This window comes from Ursus americanus, chromosome 32 (genome assembly GCF_024610735.1).
Source record: "Ursus americanus isolate L20-20 chromosome 32, mUrsAme1.1.p, whole genome shotgun sequence".
Lineage (NCBI taxonomy): Eukaryota > Metazoa > Chordata > Mammalia > Carnivora > Ursidae > Ursus > Ursus americanus.
Window position 1 is genome coordinate 23955214 of NC_142158.1, and position 19407 is coordinate 23974620.

The 19407-nt window shown below is 44.1% G+C and overlaps 1 protein-coding gene across 5 annotated transcripts in view; it reads left to right on the forward strand.

The window, feature by feature from the left end:
* CDKAL1 (CDKAL1 threonylcarbamoyladenosine tRNA methylthiotransferase) overlaps positions 1-19407 on the forward strand; it is a 673848-nt gene that overhangs the window by 582019 nt on the left and 72422 nt on the right. For all 5 annotated transcript variants that reach the window (XR_015722607.1, XR_006779269.2, XM_087858100.1 and 2 more), the window contains 2 exons: positions 2720-2803; positions 5765-5929. Coding sequence is in view for 3 of the 5 variants with exons in the window: in XM_087858100.1 (XP_087714226.1) it covers positions 2720-2803; positions 5765-5929 (249 nt within the window). In the remaining 2 variants the exon portion in view is untranslated. The remainder of the gene's footprint in view (positions 1-2719; positions 2804-5764; positions 5930-19407) is intronic.

Sequence of the window (19407 nt, forward strand, 5' to 3'; positions counted from 1 at the left end):
TCCACAATAGCTAAATCGTGGAAGGAGCCGAGATGCCCTTCAACAGATGACTGGATTAAGAAGTTGTGGTCCATATATACAATGGAATATTACTCAGCTATCAGAAAGAACGAGTTCTTAACATTTGCTGCAACATGGACGGCACTGGAGGAGATAATGCTAAGTGAAATAAGTCAAGCAGAGAAAGACAATTATCATATGATTTCTCTCATCTATGGAACATAAGAACTAGGAAGATTGGTAGGAGAAGAAAGGGATAAAGAAAGGGGGGGTAATCAGAAGGGGGAATGAAGCATGAGAGACTATGGACTATGAGAAACAAACTGAGGGCCTCAGAGGGGAGGGGGGCGGGGGAGTGGGATAGACCGGTGATGGGTAGTAAGGAGGGCACGTATTGCATGGTGCACTGGGTGTTATACGCAACTAATGAATCATCGAACTTTACATCGGAAACCAGGGATGTACTGTATGGTGACTAAAATAATATAATAAAAAAATATTAAAAAAAAAAAAGATGTGAGGCTTAGACACAAACCCTTGGCCCCTGAGGTTCCTCACTATCACCAAGGCAGAGTTGCTCTCCCCACCCAGTTCTAATTGAACCCCCCCCTTCCTTAATGTCATCGGTGTTTCTAAGGTTACTGGAAATAGTTGATTCTCTTAAAGGGTGTATTTGATAGTCACGTCATTGCAACTTCACTCTTTTAAAACAAATATTGAGGAGGGCATTTTTAATTTGTTTTTGGTGTTTTAAGGGGACTGGAACAGATTGCCGCAGCTTTGGATCAAAGGCCCAGCTTCCTTATATCTCTTTTTGGCTTCCTGTCTTTCGGGGAACTTTTAAGAGCCTCACAGTGAGACAGAGTGCTTGGCTGAAGGGCCAGAAGAGGTGACGGGAGAGGTGTTTGCCACCGTAAATCACTGCACGTAGCTCTTTTCCTGCATCCCTGCAGCAGATTAATAGTTAAGTGCTCACTGACAAATAGTTCTCTGGTGGTTGATCAAGAGCCCCGCCCTCTAGTGCACAGCCTTCTCAAGGCTCTCGAACTCTGTGTCTACACGAGCTCTCACGGCTGCGACCTCCAGGGCCAGTGCTGACTACCGCTGTCCACTTTCATTCCAACAACACGGAAGAAGCAGCCTGCCTTTTCAGTGGCTCCACCATCTCGTATTGTTGCTAGATTCATTTCCCGAAAACTTAATGTGAGATGAAGTGTAATTGCAGATTTCCTTAAGAACCATCGACAGACACTTATCCTAAGTTATAAGCAACTCACACTGTGACATGTGTACAAACATGCTAAGTTTTCCTCCAGAAGAATATACTTCAGTAAAAACCAATATTCATCAGTCTTTTTAAATAAACAGAGTCGTTCCCGTTCAGAGGAGAAGTTGGGGAGACTTTCTTTGGTTGCTACTCGATTTTTAAAAGGGATGAATGTTGCAGGAACGTTCATTAGTTTTCAGGTAGTGAAGGAAGTCTTTGATAAGTATCATCCTAGAGACCTTACAACCTTTGGCCAAGGGGGCTACGTTTTGAACAAGATAGTAAAAAAGATAGTAAATCATGGTGTGTTTAGGTATTGGCATCGTATGATGGAGCGGGGAGTTTGGTGTTGTTTTGTTTTTAATTGTTAGGTGGTCTGTTAAGTGCAGCTCTGTTTACGTTTCCTAAATGCTAACTGCCCGAACATGGTGACAAGTCCCTATATATGAGAATAGGGACTACTTTTTTGAAATCTTCTTGTCGGTGTGCTTTAATACACAGAGTTGTATTTATCACGTAGCGAAGGCAAAAATAATTCTAGGCGCAATCATTCAGCACAGCTAGTTGCTAGTACATCAGACATTTTGACAACCTTGTTAAAAAGAAGTAATTGGTACTTTAAATGTTGCATTTCACTGTGGACAAAACTTGGAAATGGTAGAATTTTGTCGACTAGTCACATTTCTTTAACCCGTGTTTTGGTTGATTTGAACTTCTTGGTTATTAAACATGCACACTTAGATCATAAACCTAGATCAATCCCGTGGAGAATGAGCGGTCCCGTATCTCTGCTGTCTTTCCTCTAAAAAAAAAAAAAAAAATGAATACGGGGTCATGGCTGCCACAAAGAAGACACAGTTGCTTATGAGAGAGTAAATGTAGATAGTAAGTAAATAGCTATAGGAATTAATCAGTAATTTCAGAGTTATATGCAATGTGTGAAATGTTTAGATGCAAGGACTTAATGACTAGTTTTTGAGGCATTTTCTTTAGTGTTACATCCCTCATATCTCAAATTAATGTTTATTACTCCTCTTTCCTATTGCCAAAATATTTTCTTGAATTTGGATTAGAAGCAGCTTGTTCTGGCTTGTTTTGCAACGTTGCTTCAAGAAACCAAGTGATACTTAGAAGATTTTTGTATGTCTTAGAAGCCTTAATTATCTTACGTATGTTGAAGGAGGAAGAGAAGTTTTGTTTCACAGTTATGTAATTACGAAAATAAGATTTCATGCTATGCTCATTTTATATTAGTGCGTAGATAATAATGTCTTTCAGGAAATTTGAAGTAGTGGTTGTTATATTAGCTGCTCAGTAACTAGCAATCGAGAGTCTACTTTAAATCCAAGAGGCCACTGCTGACTGATCCAGAACTCTTTGGGTCAGCATTTTGTTTTGGATTCTTAGGTGTTTGCCCTTATCTTTCCTTTTTTTCTCCCCTTCTCTCCACAGATTGGCGAAAGACAACAAGTGTTAGTGACAGAAGAATCTTTTGATTCCAAGTTTTATGTTGCCCACAATCGATTCTACGAGCAGGTGAGAGACACTTCCTCGTTCTTACACTTTCTCTGAAGTGAGAAAGGGCTGTGAGTAAATCACTTTAAGCAAAAGGAACTTGAAGGAGGGGAAGGTTGTAGAGTCTTGTCGCAGCAAGGCTGTTTTATAGCGTCGAGCCAGCTAGACGGACAGGGGGCTTATCTCTGTGGCTTAGTCTACCAAACATCCTATACACAGGAGTAAGTGCGTGTTCGTCCTCATTGATCTGATAGACCGGGACCAGCCTTAGGCTTTGGGAGTTTAGAACAGGCAGTTATCGCTGCCAGAATGCCCCCAGCCTGGCCGAGGAGAGGGGAAAGCCCTGTCCAGGGGCAGGAAGGATGTCTGCGACATCGGCGTGGAAGGGCGGGGATTTCCTCTCACTGTCCCGGCGGTCGCTCAGGTGGTCGGCCCGTCGGTTGTTTTTTTTAGTTTTGTTTAGTTGGATTTTTTTTTTTTTCCAACTTCCACCTTGATAAGAATGCTGGGGGCAAAGGGAAAAGAGTCTATTCCATGGATTCAACCCAAACCATGTGGCCAACTCTGGAGACCATCAAGAGGATCCAAGCAGCTTCACTCTGAGAATCCTCTTCGTGGGCCGGCGCGAAGGGCCCCGCACTCGCCAGCCGCCTTGCCCTCCCTTATCAGCTGGCCTTCCTTGCCACACCACTGGCCAGCCCGGCTTCTCTTTCAACGTTTGGGATTCTCCCCGGGTAGGGGAGTGGTTCGGAAGCCACTGAAGAAAACAGAGGGCTTGCTCCAGGGGCCGTGGCCCTGGAAAAGGCCCTGGAAGAGATGGGCTCTCCCTTCCTCCACAGAAACTCTCCCATGGCCATAGGGATTTCGTCGGTCACTCCTGGACTCTCTTCGTGTCACTTAATACCAAATGTGTTTTCCTGCTTTTTTGTTCCTTTCTCATCAAATGAAAAGTGAAATTATTTTTCTGTGGATCATGGCTGAAATTAGAGCTCGGGAAGCCTCTTTAGGCCAGTGTGGGCAAGTCAGGGTAGGGGAGGGCAAGGGAAGCCCCCGGCCCACGTCAGAGGGCTGGAGAGACTTCCCGCACTGATGCTCCCCGGGGAATAATCCCAAAACCGGGCCCCGGGGTCCTCAGGAAATGTGGGAGGAACTTCTCAAGGCCCAGACTAAACATGCCCTATTCCGTACCCAGCAGAAACTACAGTTGAGGAGGGGTTCCCAACATTCCATGCTGGAGCTGAGTTCCCCATTTTCCATCTCATTAGTTGGCTCCAGAGCGCCATTTTCCTATTCAGGCTAACCTGCTCAGCCCTGGGGAGGAACTCGATTGTATTTTGGTCGCCTCTTCCCTCTCTTTTCCCTGCCATCTGGGTTTCTGCCTCAGCGGGGAACTTTTTTCCCCTTCATTTTAAAGGCAATGGCATGCCTCATTAGCTGTTTCCTCCAATTTAAAGCAGTCGGGCTTTTTCCAATTATTAAAACTGGAGGGGGAAAAAAACACTGAGCCCTTCATTCAGATCAAGGCAGCAGATCAAGGAGAGTTATTTTTCCCCAGAATAGTACCACATCTCCCAGGGACAGTTTACTCTAGAGATTTTCTTGTTTTATAAAAACCGATTTAAAAGGGCTTTCATATTCTGATACTAAAGCTCTTTTAGTTCATGTGCTTGCTGTGAGTAATTCACCACCCGGGTGACCTTTTTCCTATACTTTGATGAGGCTGTGGACTCCGTGGTCATAAAAAAATCAAACTCCGAAAGACCAAGATCTGGCTTCGCCTCCCAGAGAAATCGGCTGTGGGGCCCTGGCTCGCATCCGACTTGTTTGTCTCTACGACAAAGCCTATCAAAGATTTCAGAGTGATAATTTTTCTAAATGAGATGAGCTCCAGAAGTGAAGATCGTATCTAGATATCAAAGTATTACTGGATTGGCATTAGTCTGTTTGTTTTGGATCCTAACTTGACAAGAGTGGCCAGCGGCTGAGGCGCTGAAATGGGAGTGTGAGGGAGACACACGGCGTGCAAACGTCCTCCGGGTCTCCGAGGAGGGGCCATTTGCTCGAGGTAAACAAGTGCTTTTATCAGAAATCTCGAGTGGAGAGAGACCATCTGACCGTTTCCTGTGAACTAGCCCAAGTAGCCTTCGGAGCCGCCGAGCCCATGTGGAGGTAGACGTGACAAACGTACGCATTTCATAACAGGGCGAAAGAAGTGAACGGGAGCTGTTCGTTAAAGGAGTCACTTCGCTCCAAACACCAACATTTGGGCAATCAAAAAGGTCGCTTTAAATATTCTTCCTCCCCCCTCCCCCCGCCCCAAATCTCAAGCCCACGCTTACACACGCACACGCGCACACACACACGCGTGCTCGTATGCACAAACATGCAGGCCTTTATTGGAAGTGTCTACTCAAACCATTATTCTGACAGCTGACTTGGCAGGTACTAAAAGTATAAGGCTTTCATCAGTGCTGTCTCAGCTTTCTTCACCGCACGGGACAGCCAGGAGCAGACTATCAAAGGCCTGTCCAAAAGTGACCGGCTGATTGCTGGGGGCTCTCTGGGGTCTGCCTGCCACATGCCTTAGGACAGCAGGCGTCCTGCAGTGAAAGAGCATTGTCTCCAGCCTGGGAGCTCCTCCCACAAATGCCTTCCTTGCCTACAAGATCTCCAGATCCTCGAGCAGCTGGAAGATGGAGCCTACTCGGGATAGGACCTCAGGACAGAAGGAAAGATATTTGGGGGCAACTGGGGAAGTCTGAATAAAGGATGGATGTTGGTAAATAGTAATACACGAGTGTTGGTTCATTCATTGTGACAAATGTATTGTACTCGTGGTAGGATAGTCATAATAGGAAAACCAGGTATGAGGTATCCAGGAATCCTCTCCTTTCTTTGCAGTAATTCTATAATTTAAAACTGTGTTCTAAAATTGAAAGTTTATTTTTTTTTTAATTAAGCCTTCTGAAATTTTCTTTAAAGGTTTTAGTGCCAAAGAACCCCACATTCATGGGGAAAATGATCGAAGTGGACATTTATGAATCAGGCAAACATTTTATGAAAGGGCAGCCAGTATCAGATGCCAAAGTATACACGCCGTCCATCAACAAACCATTAGCAAAGGGAGAAGTCTCAGGTTTAACGGAGGTGAGTAGAAGACGCTTTTCTCTCTATCTTGCTGGTAAAACAGCAGCTGATTCCAGCCCGTGTTTCTGTTATCGTTTACAGTTCCCTTTTTATGTATGCATGAGGCTCTACTCCTTCCTGACAGATTGGAATGTGAATTAGAAAGATGCGTGTTTGCGGATGCCTTCAGCTTTGCTTCTCGGCCTGTAGAGGGAATAAGCCATTGCTGCTTCTAGGCTAGACGCGGAGGGCAAAAGGCATCATTTTCAGGGGGAAGATGGAACACTGAAGACCATCTGATCCAGTGTGTTTCTGTGTCAGGAGACCCCGAGTGGAAGGGGGTGAGGAGAGGAAGGTTTTCTTGCTTTACAAAGCTGTTGGTAATACAGTAAAAGCCTACGGTTAGACAGGCACTAAAGCGTGTCAGTGTGTGTGGTGAGGGTGCCTTTCTCCAGGGTGTTCGTTGAATATCTGCTTTAGTCATGTGGAGTGAAAATTAAACAATTTTTTTTTCCTTTCTATAAAAAAGTAACCTGACCCCTCTTTTATACCTTGGTGTAAATATGGCTGTTTGCCAATCTCTCTCTTACATTTCATTGAGCTACAGTTGTAAAAGCTGATGGGGTGTGAAATGAAAATGTGTATCACATTTCTAAGCATCATTTGATGTCCTTTCTCCAACACAATTGTTAAGCACTCCAAAAAAAGTCGGCAGCAATGACTTCACATACGGAAAAATGAGAAGTGATATTTATCTGGCCATCCAGTTCCATGAGTGTTTGAATTTATGTATTATCTTTCCCCTCAAAATAAATTGCCAGGGCATGTTAATTAAGCGTCGGGCATAGTGACAAAGAGGGTCCTGTTATCTGTATTCTCACTTACTGTGGTGATGGACTCTGGTGTCCAAACATGAGCGACGCCTCTCGTGAGCCTGACAGGTGCATGTGAAGGATCTGCGGGCACAGCCATCTGACTGATAATGGGGTGACGCAGGCTAGCCTTTGTCAAGGCCCTGCCAGCTGTGTGTCATCCCGCTCAACCAGGAGTGAACTCTAATACTTGATAAGCATAGCCATTCATGGTTGCTGCTGTTTAAAAAAAAAAATCCTTGGGGTTTGGGATGGATGACCAGGAAGGAACCATAGATTCCAGAATTTAAATTCTGTTGCTTAGAGATTTGGCTTCTGATGTGTTAGCTAATACTTCGAAATTTTTAAAGGAAGTTGGCTTCTTGTTGTTGTTGTTGTTGTTTGTTTTTCTACAGAGCGTGTATTATAAGGTTGACTTTAAACCACCACAGTGAAAAGGATTTCACAGCAAATGGCAGTAGTGGGCAAACGATCGTTTCACAGATTTCATTCCTTCAATGCACGTCTATTGGAAAGGATAGCATTTTGAAACATTATCCTCAACAAAGAAAAGTAATACCCTTTTGTTAGTTCCTTGACTATCCTGTTACTTGCTACAAGGGCAGCGCCGCTTAAATTCTGGGGGGCAGCCTTTTCCCCTCCCCCTTCCTCCCTCCCTCCAGCCTGGAAAACATGTTGTCATCTGTTCTACCAGCAGCCCTTCTCCGCCCCGGGCTGTCCCAGCAACTGGTTGAAATGAGGAGGTCACTTGTGGACTGGTCCTCCCCGGTTTCTAGGAAGAGGCATGGCCACATGCATGAGGCCAAAGGGTTAGGACTGTCGATTCGGATTTTTGCATCAAGTGAAAATCAGGCAAGTCTTCCATCACCATTTGTGACTTCCGCTGCATTACTGAGCATAGCTTTACACTTCATCACTTGTCAGCTCTTAAAGATATGCCAAGCTCAGGGTCGAAAAGACTTCTTCAATGAATTTGTCCTTTGGTTAGCAATGTTTTTGCTGATGATATAAGCCAAAATAAATTAAGCAGGAAGAGAACAGCTTCCATTTTTATAGAGTGGAGCAGTGGATGGTAGAGGTTGTAATCATGTTTCAGACACTTTGAGGTCTTTGAGCACCGACAAAGGTACTGGAACTCTTGAGTGCAAAAGACCAGCTTACCTCCTTCATGGATGAAGCATGACCCTGGGGTCCGACAGACCTGAGTTGCATCTGGACTTGCCAATTTACCCTCGCCATGCAACTCCTGAGCTTAATACTAATGTCTAGCTCACAGGATCGTTGAAAGGAGTCCATTGGTAGTATATGTAAGCCACCGGATACTATTCCTGGAACATTGTAAACAGCTACCAAGGGATTGTTTCCCCTTTCCCATAAATCTGGTTGCATCTAGAAAGAGCAAGCTCTGAAGATGACCTGGTACTAATAATTGTTGTTGTGTTCGTTGTTTTAGCCCTCATCATGCAGTACACGCTGTATGGGGCTAAGCGAGGGGGGGTGGATTTCTGTATTACGATCATCTGTTCAGGACCAGAGGACCCATCCCATGGGAATGTGTTTCTGCGTTTTGTAGGCTTTTCCTTAGTTTTTCTAGAATGGTGACCTCCCCTGTACACTTTGTAAAGAAGTCTGAAAAGGTCAAAGCATCTAAAGCAAAATATGGTGTTAAAAGATTATTGTCCATAGTAAATACATTTACCCTCACTGAGAATTTTATGGTTCTTCTATAAGTATTTAGACCGATGCTACTTTAGAGTCATTTTGTCTCACTTTAGGCCCTGTTGGCATCTTCTGATAAAACTGGTGAGAGGTAGAATAGACTGGGGGAAGAAGCACAAGCTGGGTGGGCACCATGAGATCCAGATTAGAGCATTCTGGCATTTGCGGTAACAGACTTTGTGACCTTCTGTATATCACTTAGGTTCCCTGGACCTCAGTTGTCTCTGAGATTCTGTGATTGAAATATTCTATTTGACAAAAGTGGATTGATTGCCTACCCTGTGGCAGTGCTTTGAATTCTATAAATATTAATAGATATCAGGCCTTGTTATTTTCAGATAATAATAAGTAAATGCCCACAACATGATGGAAAAGGAAAGCAATAATAAAGTTAAAAGGTTACTGTCCTCGGAGCGCCTGGGTGGCTCAGTCAGTTAAGCGTCTACCTTCAGCTCAGGTCGTGATCCCAGGGTCCTGGGATCAAGTCCTGCATCCGTCAGGCTCAGCAAGGAGACTCCTCCTCCCTCTCCCTCTGTTGCTCCCCTGCTTGTGCTCTCTCTCTGCCAAATAAATAAATGAAATCTTAAAAAAAAAAAAGTTACTGTTCTCTAAGAAATTATATGCTAGTGGAAACAGCATATAGTAACATCTTTTTATGATCATTCCTGTCTTCTTTTCAGTTTGGTTAGAGGAATAGAGAATTCGAAGGCGGGGGAGATAAGAAAGAGCCAAAATTAGTCTGTTTTTAGGGAAGATGGGAGGGAGCAGAATGCCACCTGTAACCTAATAGGGAACATTTCTAAGTAAGTACCGTTTTAAGGATAATTAATTTCAGAAAAAGGTTATATAATAATTAAACAGTGGAAGGCATCATGGAGTTCAAAGGGATCAATATAAATCAAAGAAAGGGGAGATCATGAACTTTTATATGGAAAGTATCAGGGGGCTTTGTTCTTAGGAGGAAGAAAGGGACACATAACGTTTTCATAGATGTTCTCGGATAATAATTCTCAAGTGTGGTCTCCAGACTTGCAGCATCAACAAGTCTGAGAACTTGTTAAAAAGGCAAATTCTCAGGCTTCAAACTGGACCTGGATCAGAAACTCTAAGAGCAAGGCCAAGTAACCTGTTTTCTTAATAAGCTCTCTGGGTAATACTGATGCATGCTCAAGTTTAAAAACCCCTCTTCCAAGAAAATGATTCTCAAGGGGAAAAGAGTGTTTGCTATTTATAAAAGCAGTTTTAATTTTGTAATGTAATAATGCCAAATTTCTACACTTCCAACATCCCCTTGGGTGGGATGGCATCCCCTTGGATGGTGGAGATTGTCTCATCTGTGTATTAATAATTCTTCAAAAGTGGGTGTAAAAATAATTGTGGGGACACGCAAAAGTTGCATGTGTGTGGGAAGGGGGTATTCAGTGGGAGGGGCCAGAGGCATAGGAACTGTGAGAAAAAGCACAATTTTAAGATGTTGGCGAGCAGTGATGTTTTTGCCACGCTCCCTCATAGAGCCTAAATTTGTGGTAACATAACCTGTGCAATGTGATGATCATTTTATACCATTGAAGTTTCCTTCAAAAATTGCTCTGCCGTCCAGTCATGTCACCTGAAGAAAACCTGCAGGGAAACAGGGCCTGCTATCAAATGATAATATGAATATTGATAATATGAAAAATTACCCGAGAGCCATCATCAAAAGTATGATGAGGAGTTGTTTTGTTTTAACTTGGTTATGGAAAATTTGCATTATAGCAAATTTCAAGCATAATATAAAAGTAGAGAGAATAGTATAATCATTTCACATACCCCTCACCCACCTTTAACATGTGTAACTTCTTTCTTCCACGCTGAAAATTCCAGCTCCCGATCACCCAACATAAGCACTCACGTGCTTTATCCTGTAATACTCACGTAACTGTCTAACAGTGACCATACCAGTGCCATCACCAGCACTGTGATTACTGAGCACAGAGTTTAGTTGTGGTGGTGGTGGTGGTGGTGGTGGCTTTGCAGTTGTTTTCATTGCTGGATATTTCCCTTGAGGGATGTACAGGCGGATAGTGGTTTTAAAGTGAGCTGAAATCATTCCTCTCCATACAGCTATACCAGCCAATAAATATACTCTGTTAGGAGCATTTGTTCCACTTGGTTTTCAGTTTTTTGGAATTTTAAAAATTTAATTTTGTTTCAAAATTATGTAAAATATTTTACAAAATCAAATCTACGGAAGTATGTTCTGAGAAGTTCACCTTCTGTCTTCTCCACCCTGTTTCTTCTCTTACCTATTTAAGGAATTTTGTTTGTTTTAGTTTTCAGCTTATTCTTCCAATGGTTTGCTTTAACAATATAAACAAATACATGTACATGTAGATAAACTGTAGACACTTTTGCTGTTTTTCACTTGACAGTGTATCTTGACAGTTACTGCCTAGCAGTATATAAAAATTCAATGAATGTTTTTAATGATTTTTGTTAGGCTTTTAAACAAAATACATGAGCGTCTGTATTGTTCTAGTATCTAAGTTGAATAATATTACCCTGTATGAAACCCAACATCTTTTAGTCAAAGAAAAGATAGGCGGAATTACCTCAAAGTATTTAGGTAGCCAGAGAAACAGTAGGCCAGTCAGAGGTGAGGAGTGGTCAGCCACGAGCTCAACACCGTCTAGAAGCCAACAGTGGCTGTGGACACCTGCATCCAGAAGAGAGGATGCTTTGGCCATTGGAGTTCCAAAACTCTGAAAACCGTCCCTATTTGGGAATGAATGCTGCTAGTTACCTTAGCCTGGTACCATTACACATTTTCTTCATTTATTTCCCCTTATTGTGCCCATGCTTACCAGTCAACCTTGTGATTATAATTTGCCTTCCTATGCAATTCTGCCCACAGGAGGAAAATAGATTTATTCAGCCCTCTGTAAGGATGCTGTTAATAAATTGGCATCCTAATTTTATATACTGGTCTCCTTTGTCCTGTCCTTGTGGTCTTTTCTGTAGGTGAAGGACAGTTTCTGAGCTTTCAAGGTTGTGAGCCAAAAGCTCTGGGCCCCGTGAAATTCCCCCAGGTACCAAATGCCACCTCATGTGACCTCTCAACAGGCAGCAAGGGATTTTTTCCTCTCTTGGTACCCACTCGGCCATTGGCTAAATATCCCATGCCTACTGCTGTGACCCAAAGCCAACGTTCACGGAGTGCTTATTATAGGCCGAGTACCGTGCCAAATACCTTACACGCGTTGACTCCTAACCTTAGGAGGAGGAAGGTACGGGTACTCTTCTTCTCTCACAGATAAGGGGTCTGAGCATCCGTAACTCAATAAAGAACTGAAGTCACAAAATTAGAAGGTGGGAGAGGCGAGCCAGGATTCATATGCAGTTCTTCCCAACTTGCAAGCCTATGTTCTTGTTTTTGAATTGTGGTAAAACATACATGTACATAAATCTGACTATCTTTACCATTTTTAAGTGTCCAGTTCAGAAGCGTTACGTACTATACATTCACACTGACGTGCAACAAATCTCCATGACTTCTTTCATCTTGTAAAACTGAAACTCCATTCCTGTTAAGCAGCTCTCCCCCCACCCCTCCCCCAGCCCTTGGCAACCACCGTTTTATTTTCTGTCTCAATGAATTTGACTACTCTGGGTACCTTAGATAGGAGGAGTCATACAGTATTTGTCTTTTCCTGACTGACTTATTTCACCCAGCAGAGTGTCCTCAAGGTTCTTCCACATTGTACCATGTGTCAGAGTTCCCTTCCTTTCAGAGGCTGAACAATATTCCAGTATATGTGTCTCTGTCCGGTTACCTGTCAGTGAATACTGGGGTTGCTTCCACGTTTGGGCTATTGTGAATAATGCTGGTATGAATACGTTTGTACAAATACGTCTTTGAGACCTTGCTTTCTGTTCTTTTAAGTATATACCCAGAAGTGGAACGACCATAGCATATGGGAGTTCCATTTTTAATATTTTTAGGAGTCACCAGACTGGTTTCCACAGCAGCTGCACCATTTTACATTCCCACCGCCACTGCACAAGGCTTCCCATTTCACCACATCTTCATCAACACTTAGTATTTTCTGGTTTTTTGGTAGTGGCCACGCTGATAGGTGCGAGGTCAGGCCTGGTTTTTTTCAGCCCAGGCTCATAACACCTTTCCCTTTGGAGTTGCAAGAGTCTTACTGATTACTTCAGGTTGTTAGTTTTCTTCTTTATACCAGTGCGGGCTTACGCTGGATCCAGAGAGAGAGAATGGTGAGAAAATGGACAATATTAACCATCTTCTCTGTGTTCTGTGGAAGGTGGTATTCAAGTTATCAGTCTGTGTTAGGAAGGCAGGAGAATATGAACACTACCACTGCTTGATCAAGGCCAACTAGTTTTATTCCTGATGTTCTTCTTTTGTGGCCTATGTTCTAACAAATCACTTGAATCCTACCATTTCTAAGATCGATACTTAAGAAGTCAGAGCCATTTTGTGCCCGAATCAGAAGAAAATTCTCTCTGATTCCAGACTTATTAAGTAGTGAGTTTTATTCCAAAGTTTTTCTCTTTTTGAGTTTATTCCTAGTAGGAAGGGATTGCTTTAAAGAAAGTAGAGGTAGGGAGGCTTTGTGAAAAGAGCTCGAGATTTGAAGTCTCTCTCGTTTTGGGGTTCAAATTGGAATTACACGCTCCTCTGCTCCCGTACAACTTCCTCGAATCACAGTTTCTTCATTTGTAAAATGGACACTATTGATCCGCAGAGGATTAAATTAGATAATGTGGACAAAGGACCTGGTGCATCATAGGTATATTAATATTTGATAGAGGGATTCAGTAAGTATAGTTTTAAAAATCAGTGATTTCCTGGGTCTTGATTTTTTTTTTTACTTCAGTTTCTTTTTCTTCATTTTTTTCTTTAAAGGTACTTTACTTCCATTGGCTTTCTCTCTACAGTATTGTACATCAGTTAGGAACACTGATGCTGGATTCTGATTATGTGGGTCTGAATCTTTTTCACCACTTATAAGAAATATGACCTTGGGTAAACTACTCTTCCTCTCTCCACCTCCGCTGTCTGCTCTGTAAATGTGGATAGCAGTAGTACCTGCTTCATGGGATTACATGGAAATGGCTTAACGGTCAATAAAGGTTGGCTACTCTTAATATTATCGTTATTAATCTGTGATGCATACCAAGCAATGAAGCAGAGAAGGTAAAAATTGCCCAGCCTTTATCATTTGAAAAATTGTCATTGGGGCACCTGGGTGGCACAGTAAGTTGAGCGTCCAGCTCTTGGTTTTCGCGCAGTTCGTGATCTCAGAGTCATGAGATCGAGCCCTGCCTCAGGCTCTGTGCTCAGCGTGGAGTCCGCTTAAGACTCTCTCTCCCTCTCCCAATGTCCCTCCCCCCTGTGCGACATGCGCATGCGCTCTCTCAAATAAATCTTTAAAAAAAAGTTGTAATCATCAGCTGTTGATTTCCTACAAAATGGCAGATGAAAACAGACAAACTTGGCGGCTCCCCCACATAATGAGAATAACAAATCAGCAGAGACTCCATAGCAATTTAATAGCTTTGGCTGTTCTTCCTGACAGACATTTCTTTCTCTTTATGCCTCTTTTTAAAGGAGAATATTCTAGAATGGAGGGCTGGACCTACCATTCTGTTTCTCACAAGTGATGGGAAGGCTGCCCCAGGGTGCCTGGCTGCCACCTGTTTCTCATCTGTTGCGACTTTGATCCCACTAATGGATTCACTTGAGCAGTTAGATAGCTCAGCACCAGCACAGCCGACTGCACATGGAAAGGAAGCAGAAGTTTTAAAGGGTGGCATGGTTTGCCTTCATTACCAGACAAAGGGCCAGCAGGATATTCAGGTGTACTGAGTTTTATGTACAAACCATACTAAATTTTCAGAGCTCTGACCCTTACAAAAGTACCATTAAAGTGCTTTCCTCTTCATCTAACATTCATTTCCAAAACCACTGAAGTGAAAGGGTCTATTAGTTCAGGGCCAGATTTGAAAGCACATGAAAACTGCATTCATGAGGTTAAGAAATGGCTTAATAATTAAGTTAAAACAGTTGAAAGTGGGTCTAATTTCAAACAGATCAGCTAACCGTGTTAGAAGCAAATGAGGGTGTGTTCCTTCCTATTTTCTTTCCCACCCCTAAGATATTGGCTCCAACCCCATGCGGTTTTTCTCGTTTCTTTTTTTTTTCCTTTTAAACTTTATATAAGATTGACTTCTTCATTGCCCGTATGTTAAATCGGTGTCACACACCATGAAAACCATAGTACATTTGATATTTTGTCCATTTCTTTCATTCTGCACCCAATTCGTGTCTTTGCCCACCCATTAGGACGTAGTTGGGTGTCGCCGTCTAGATACATAGATTTTATTCCGTGCTGCTGAGCTATATAACTTATTGGACATTACAGCTGAACTCATGTGATGACGTCAGTTCAGGATGCGCTTAGTATGTTTGCAGTACCTCTTGTGCACGTACTTGGTTACCGTCCAGAGTATCATCGGAGCGACCCGCCGTTCAACAGTTAGCTTTCATTCCTCTTGCATCACTACTTGTGCAGCCACTGATGGTAATTTCCTCTTCCGGAGGCTTGGCGCTGGGGCATGGTGAGGGGAACTGCATGCGTCGAGGAACTGATTGGGCTGTCGTCGTAATAATAGCTCCCAGTCAGCGAGCCCCTCCTGTGTGAGTGACATTAAGGGTTTTTACCTCTATTACCCCAGTGTATTCTTGAAGCCTGGGCCAGGGCAGCTAAAGCACAGGATCTAGAAGACATGAGCACTGCTATGCTTACTCACAAAGAGGCATCAGAGGGAGGACTGGGGCAGGCGTGGACCCGTCGTCCACACTGCAGGAGGGAGTAGAAGGCACAGCGAACTGGAGGTTAGAGGCCTGGGCAGACTCCCAGAGCAAGGAAGGAAAAAGACTAGGCCCCTGAGACTGGACTGTTCGCGCATACGTCATGCGGTGGTGCCTGGTGTTTTAGGGTGGGTTTCAACAGTTACCCACCATAATGTTATCTAGGCACCGGCCCAAATATTGGCGATAGAAATCCCAAGTGTGATCTGGCCTTGGAGGAGGTTTTAGTCTGGGTGTTCTGGTAATACTGCTCTTCCACCGGGACCCTGGTAGGCTGGGATTGGAGTGAGGGAGGGGTCTTACGTAGGTACATTAGCTGCCCCGTGCAACATAATCGATTTCGGGGTGAAAGTTTTATGGGTGACTTCTACCAAGTCTAAAATGAATTCATTAAGAACAAAAGGTATTCATCATAAAAGCACCAAAAAGAGAAAGCTTTCTTACGAAAACCAAAGTGCTATGTCAGCAACACCCAAACATGAACGGTCAGCTAGGCCCAATCTCCTGTCCCCACCGGCTGGGAGGAGGGAGACTCCAGGAGAGGATTACCGCCTGTGAGGATCCAAACTCCGGTGTCCTGAACGGGCTTTCCTGCTCTCGCTTGGACTCCGCTACTCTTCCTTCAGAGGTCTTTCGTGTTTTCCTCCGTCGGCAGTGACCCATGCCAGGCATGGCCGTGTGCCTCAGTTTGCCTGGGACAGTCTTGCTTTACACCTGGTGTCCTGATGTAACTAATCGTGGTGCCCCCCTCCTCACTCCCCACCATGTCCTGGTTCGGAAGGTGAATTATGCAGCCATCCCGTCAATTTCTAAAGTGGACCCAGCACTTCGCTAAGCACTGCTTGGGACGCAGGCGTCTAGGACGTGGTCCTTGCCCTCAGGGAGAAGAAAGTCTAGTTGGGAAGACAAGATCCATGTGTTTGAAACAAAATACATAATATAGAAAGTGCTCAATAACAAATTGGAAGCTAGGAAACCTCTGAAGACTGGAGGTACCGGGGGATGTGTGGGTCAGTGCTCTTTGTGGACAACAGAAAAGTGTTCATGTAGCTTACAAAGGAAGGGGTTTACGAGGGACACAGTTCACAGACTTGTTGGAAGGGCCGGCGAGCGGACGCTGCGGGAGCAACAGGAACAACACCCAGAACCACGTCGAAGCTGCAGCAGGAAGTGTTCGGCCGCCCCGTCCCTCCTCACGAAGCTCAGTGCACAGCCAGTGCCTCCCTGCGTGGCGTCGGAGAGTGGAACCCGGGTCTCAAGCTTGCGCCCGGGGAAGGAGGAGGATGGGAGACGGCCCCCGGCGTCTGGGCGGTAAGAATTCTCGGCGCGGGGCCCCGGCCCCGGGAAGGCGCTGTTGGGTTTCCGCCGCGGAGGCCGTGCTGGGGTTAGCGCTGGCCGCGGAGGGTGGCGAGGCCGATCAGGAACGCGAAGGACGCTCCTCTCAGGGTGAAAGGAACACGAGTCAGGTGGCAGAAAGCACGGGACGTGGGCATCCATACACAGATGGGGCAGGTGGGAGGCGGGGGGAACGATGTCCGCTGTGAGGGGGAGACTCCGGGTTTGGAAGGCAGGTAGCGCGACACAGAAGTTAGGCTTTGCTGCAGGAATGCGTGAGCTCTGGAACCTCGGGCTTCACCCCACCAAGTTCTGTTTGCTGCACACACTGCAACGCACCTGGTACCTGGTGGTGGGCAGTTTGGAATCAGGGGTGGTTCGTTCCATGCAGTCCCTCAGGGACCCAGGCTGACAGCGAGCGGAGAATTGCTGGAGAGCCAGCTCTTCCCTCCCTCAGCACTGGAGTGGCAGGTGGCATTTCTGTTCACAGCCATTGACTGGAATATTCACATGGCCCCACCTACTTCAAGAGCTTGGGAAATACATACTGAATAAGTCAGGAGAAGATACGAGTAACTGCTAGAAGCATCTGCCATGGCCGTTTGGAAAGTCTTTGAGCACGAGCATACCCGTGAAAGTCATCTGTGGGAAGAAAAACTCGGGACCACCGGGCCACCCAGTCTGTCCTGCTCACCCCCAGTGCTCCCAGGCCTAGCACAGCGCCTGGCTCGTAGTTGGCACTTGGTACCTATTTGTTGAATGAACTTGGCTCTCGGTGACATGCAGGGTGGAATGGATAGTTTCTCCACCAGAGACAGGGAAGTTGAGAATAAATCTATAACTTCAACTTGGGATATTAGTATACTCTTCCATGGCTAAAAAAGAAAAATAATAGGCAAGCTACCCAACCTGTTCTTGGAAGTCATTTGACGTCTTGATAAGCAGATTGCAAAAGGCCCTTTTTAAATTGATAGTAATCTTGCAATTTAAATTCTTTTCATTGAAACTGTAAGGATGAGTACTTTAGAGCTGGGATGCTTCTAACCATAAATTTGCGTTTTCTTCCCTTTGCCTTTCTAATGATGAATCTGACAGTCCGTTTCTCCCGTCATACTCACAGTATTGACTTTGAGATGTGCCTCAAATAATAGAACTATGGATAGTTTTGTTTTCTAACGTAGTTTGCAGCATTTTACATTTAAAGAGTTTTGGAGAAACAAATTGTCTCCTGCCCCTCTGTCTCCCCAGTGCAATTCTATAAAATTCCTGAGAAACATAAATATTCAAGCCATAGGCCAAGTCAACAATTACCTGGTAGGAAGTCAACCTGTAAAAATGGGATGCAGCGCCCTGCAGATTTGCCACCGCTTGCGAGAGGAAGCTAAAGGGCCACAAAGGCAAGGAACCACTGCAGGTGTACTTTATGAAGATTCACATTTTCCTTCCAGAAGCTCCTGGCTCCCAGGGCTTCTCTCTTGCAGACATCCGTTCTGAAAGATAGAGTATCTCTTAAGCGCCTGAGCTTTGGAGTCATACTGTGTGGATTTGGACTTTTGCCTCTATTCCTTATTAACTGTATGATCCTTGGCTGAGCACTTACCCTCTCTAGGTATGTTTCCTCTTTTATAAATTGGGAGTAATAGAATCTATCTGACAGGGTGATTTGACGAATGCGATAATGCATGGGAAGCACTCAGAGCATTACCTGGCACATAGGAAGTGATCGATGAATATGTGGTGTGAAATTGGGGGCATGGTGAAGTCAGTGAAGATTTATCTGAGCCTAGATAATCAAGATGCTAATGATACTGTGTCCATGGGCATGGGGTATGTTTTGCCCGAATCACACCGTGAGAAGAGGACTTGGTCATTGGTTTTTTCAGGTACATATATCACCAGCAAGAGTGTTTGTAAAGTCTAGTTGCCTTAAAAAAATATTCATGATCATGATTTAAGTTCCCCTTTTTCACTGACTTTGAGTGGCTATTTCTTTTCTGTGATCCCTTTAGATGAGGTCAGTTCCTCTGAACAATCACAGAACATCTATGGTACAGGATAGTGTTATTTGCTACTAGATCTTTTTCTTGTAGACATTCTTGTAGGAGGTAATTTCCTCTTCTGTGTTGTACTATATTATCTGAAAATAAACACAATCTGCCTAATTGGTCTCCCTGTTTCTACCCTCTATATAAATCAGATCTTGTCTCCCTTATGTTTAAAACCATCAAGGATTCCATATGACCCAGCATATGTACCCAAAAACTGAAAGCAGACACTTAAGCCAATACTCGTACACCAGTATTCATAGCAGCATTATTCACAATGACCAAAAAGGGGAAAGAACCCAAGTGTCAACCAGCAAATGAGTGCACACACAAAATGCGATATATACATATAATGGAATTTGACTCACCCATAGGAAGAAAGGAATTTTGACACATACTGCCATACCTGTCATATGAATGAACCTTAAAAACATTATGCTAACTGAAATAAGCCAGGCACAAAAGGAGAAATGTTATATGATCCCACTTATATGAAAGATCCAGAATAGGCAAATTTTATAGAAGCAGAAAGTAGATTAGAGGTTATCCAGAGCTAGAGGTAGAGATGGGAGTTATTTCATACCTGTTATAGAGTCTCTGGAGTGATGAAAAAGTTTTAGAAATAGTGGTGATGGTTGTACAACATGA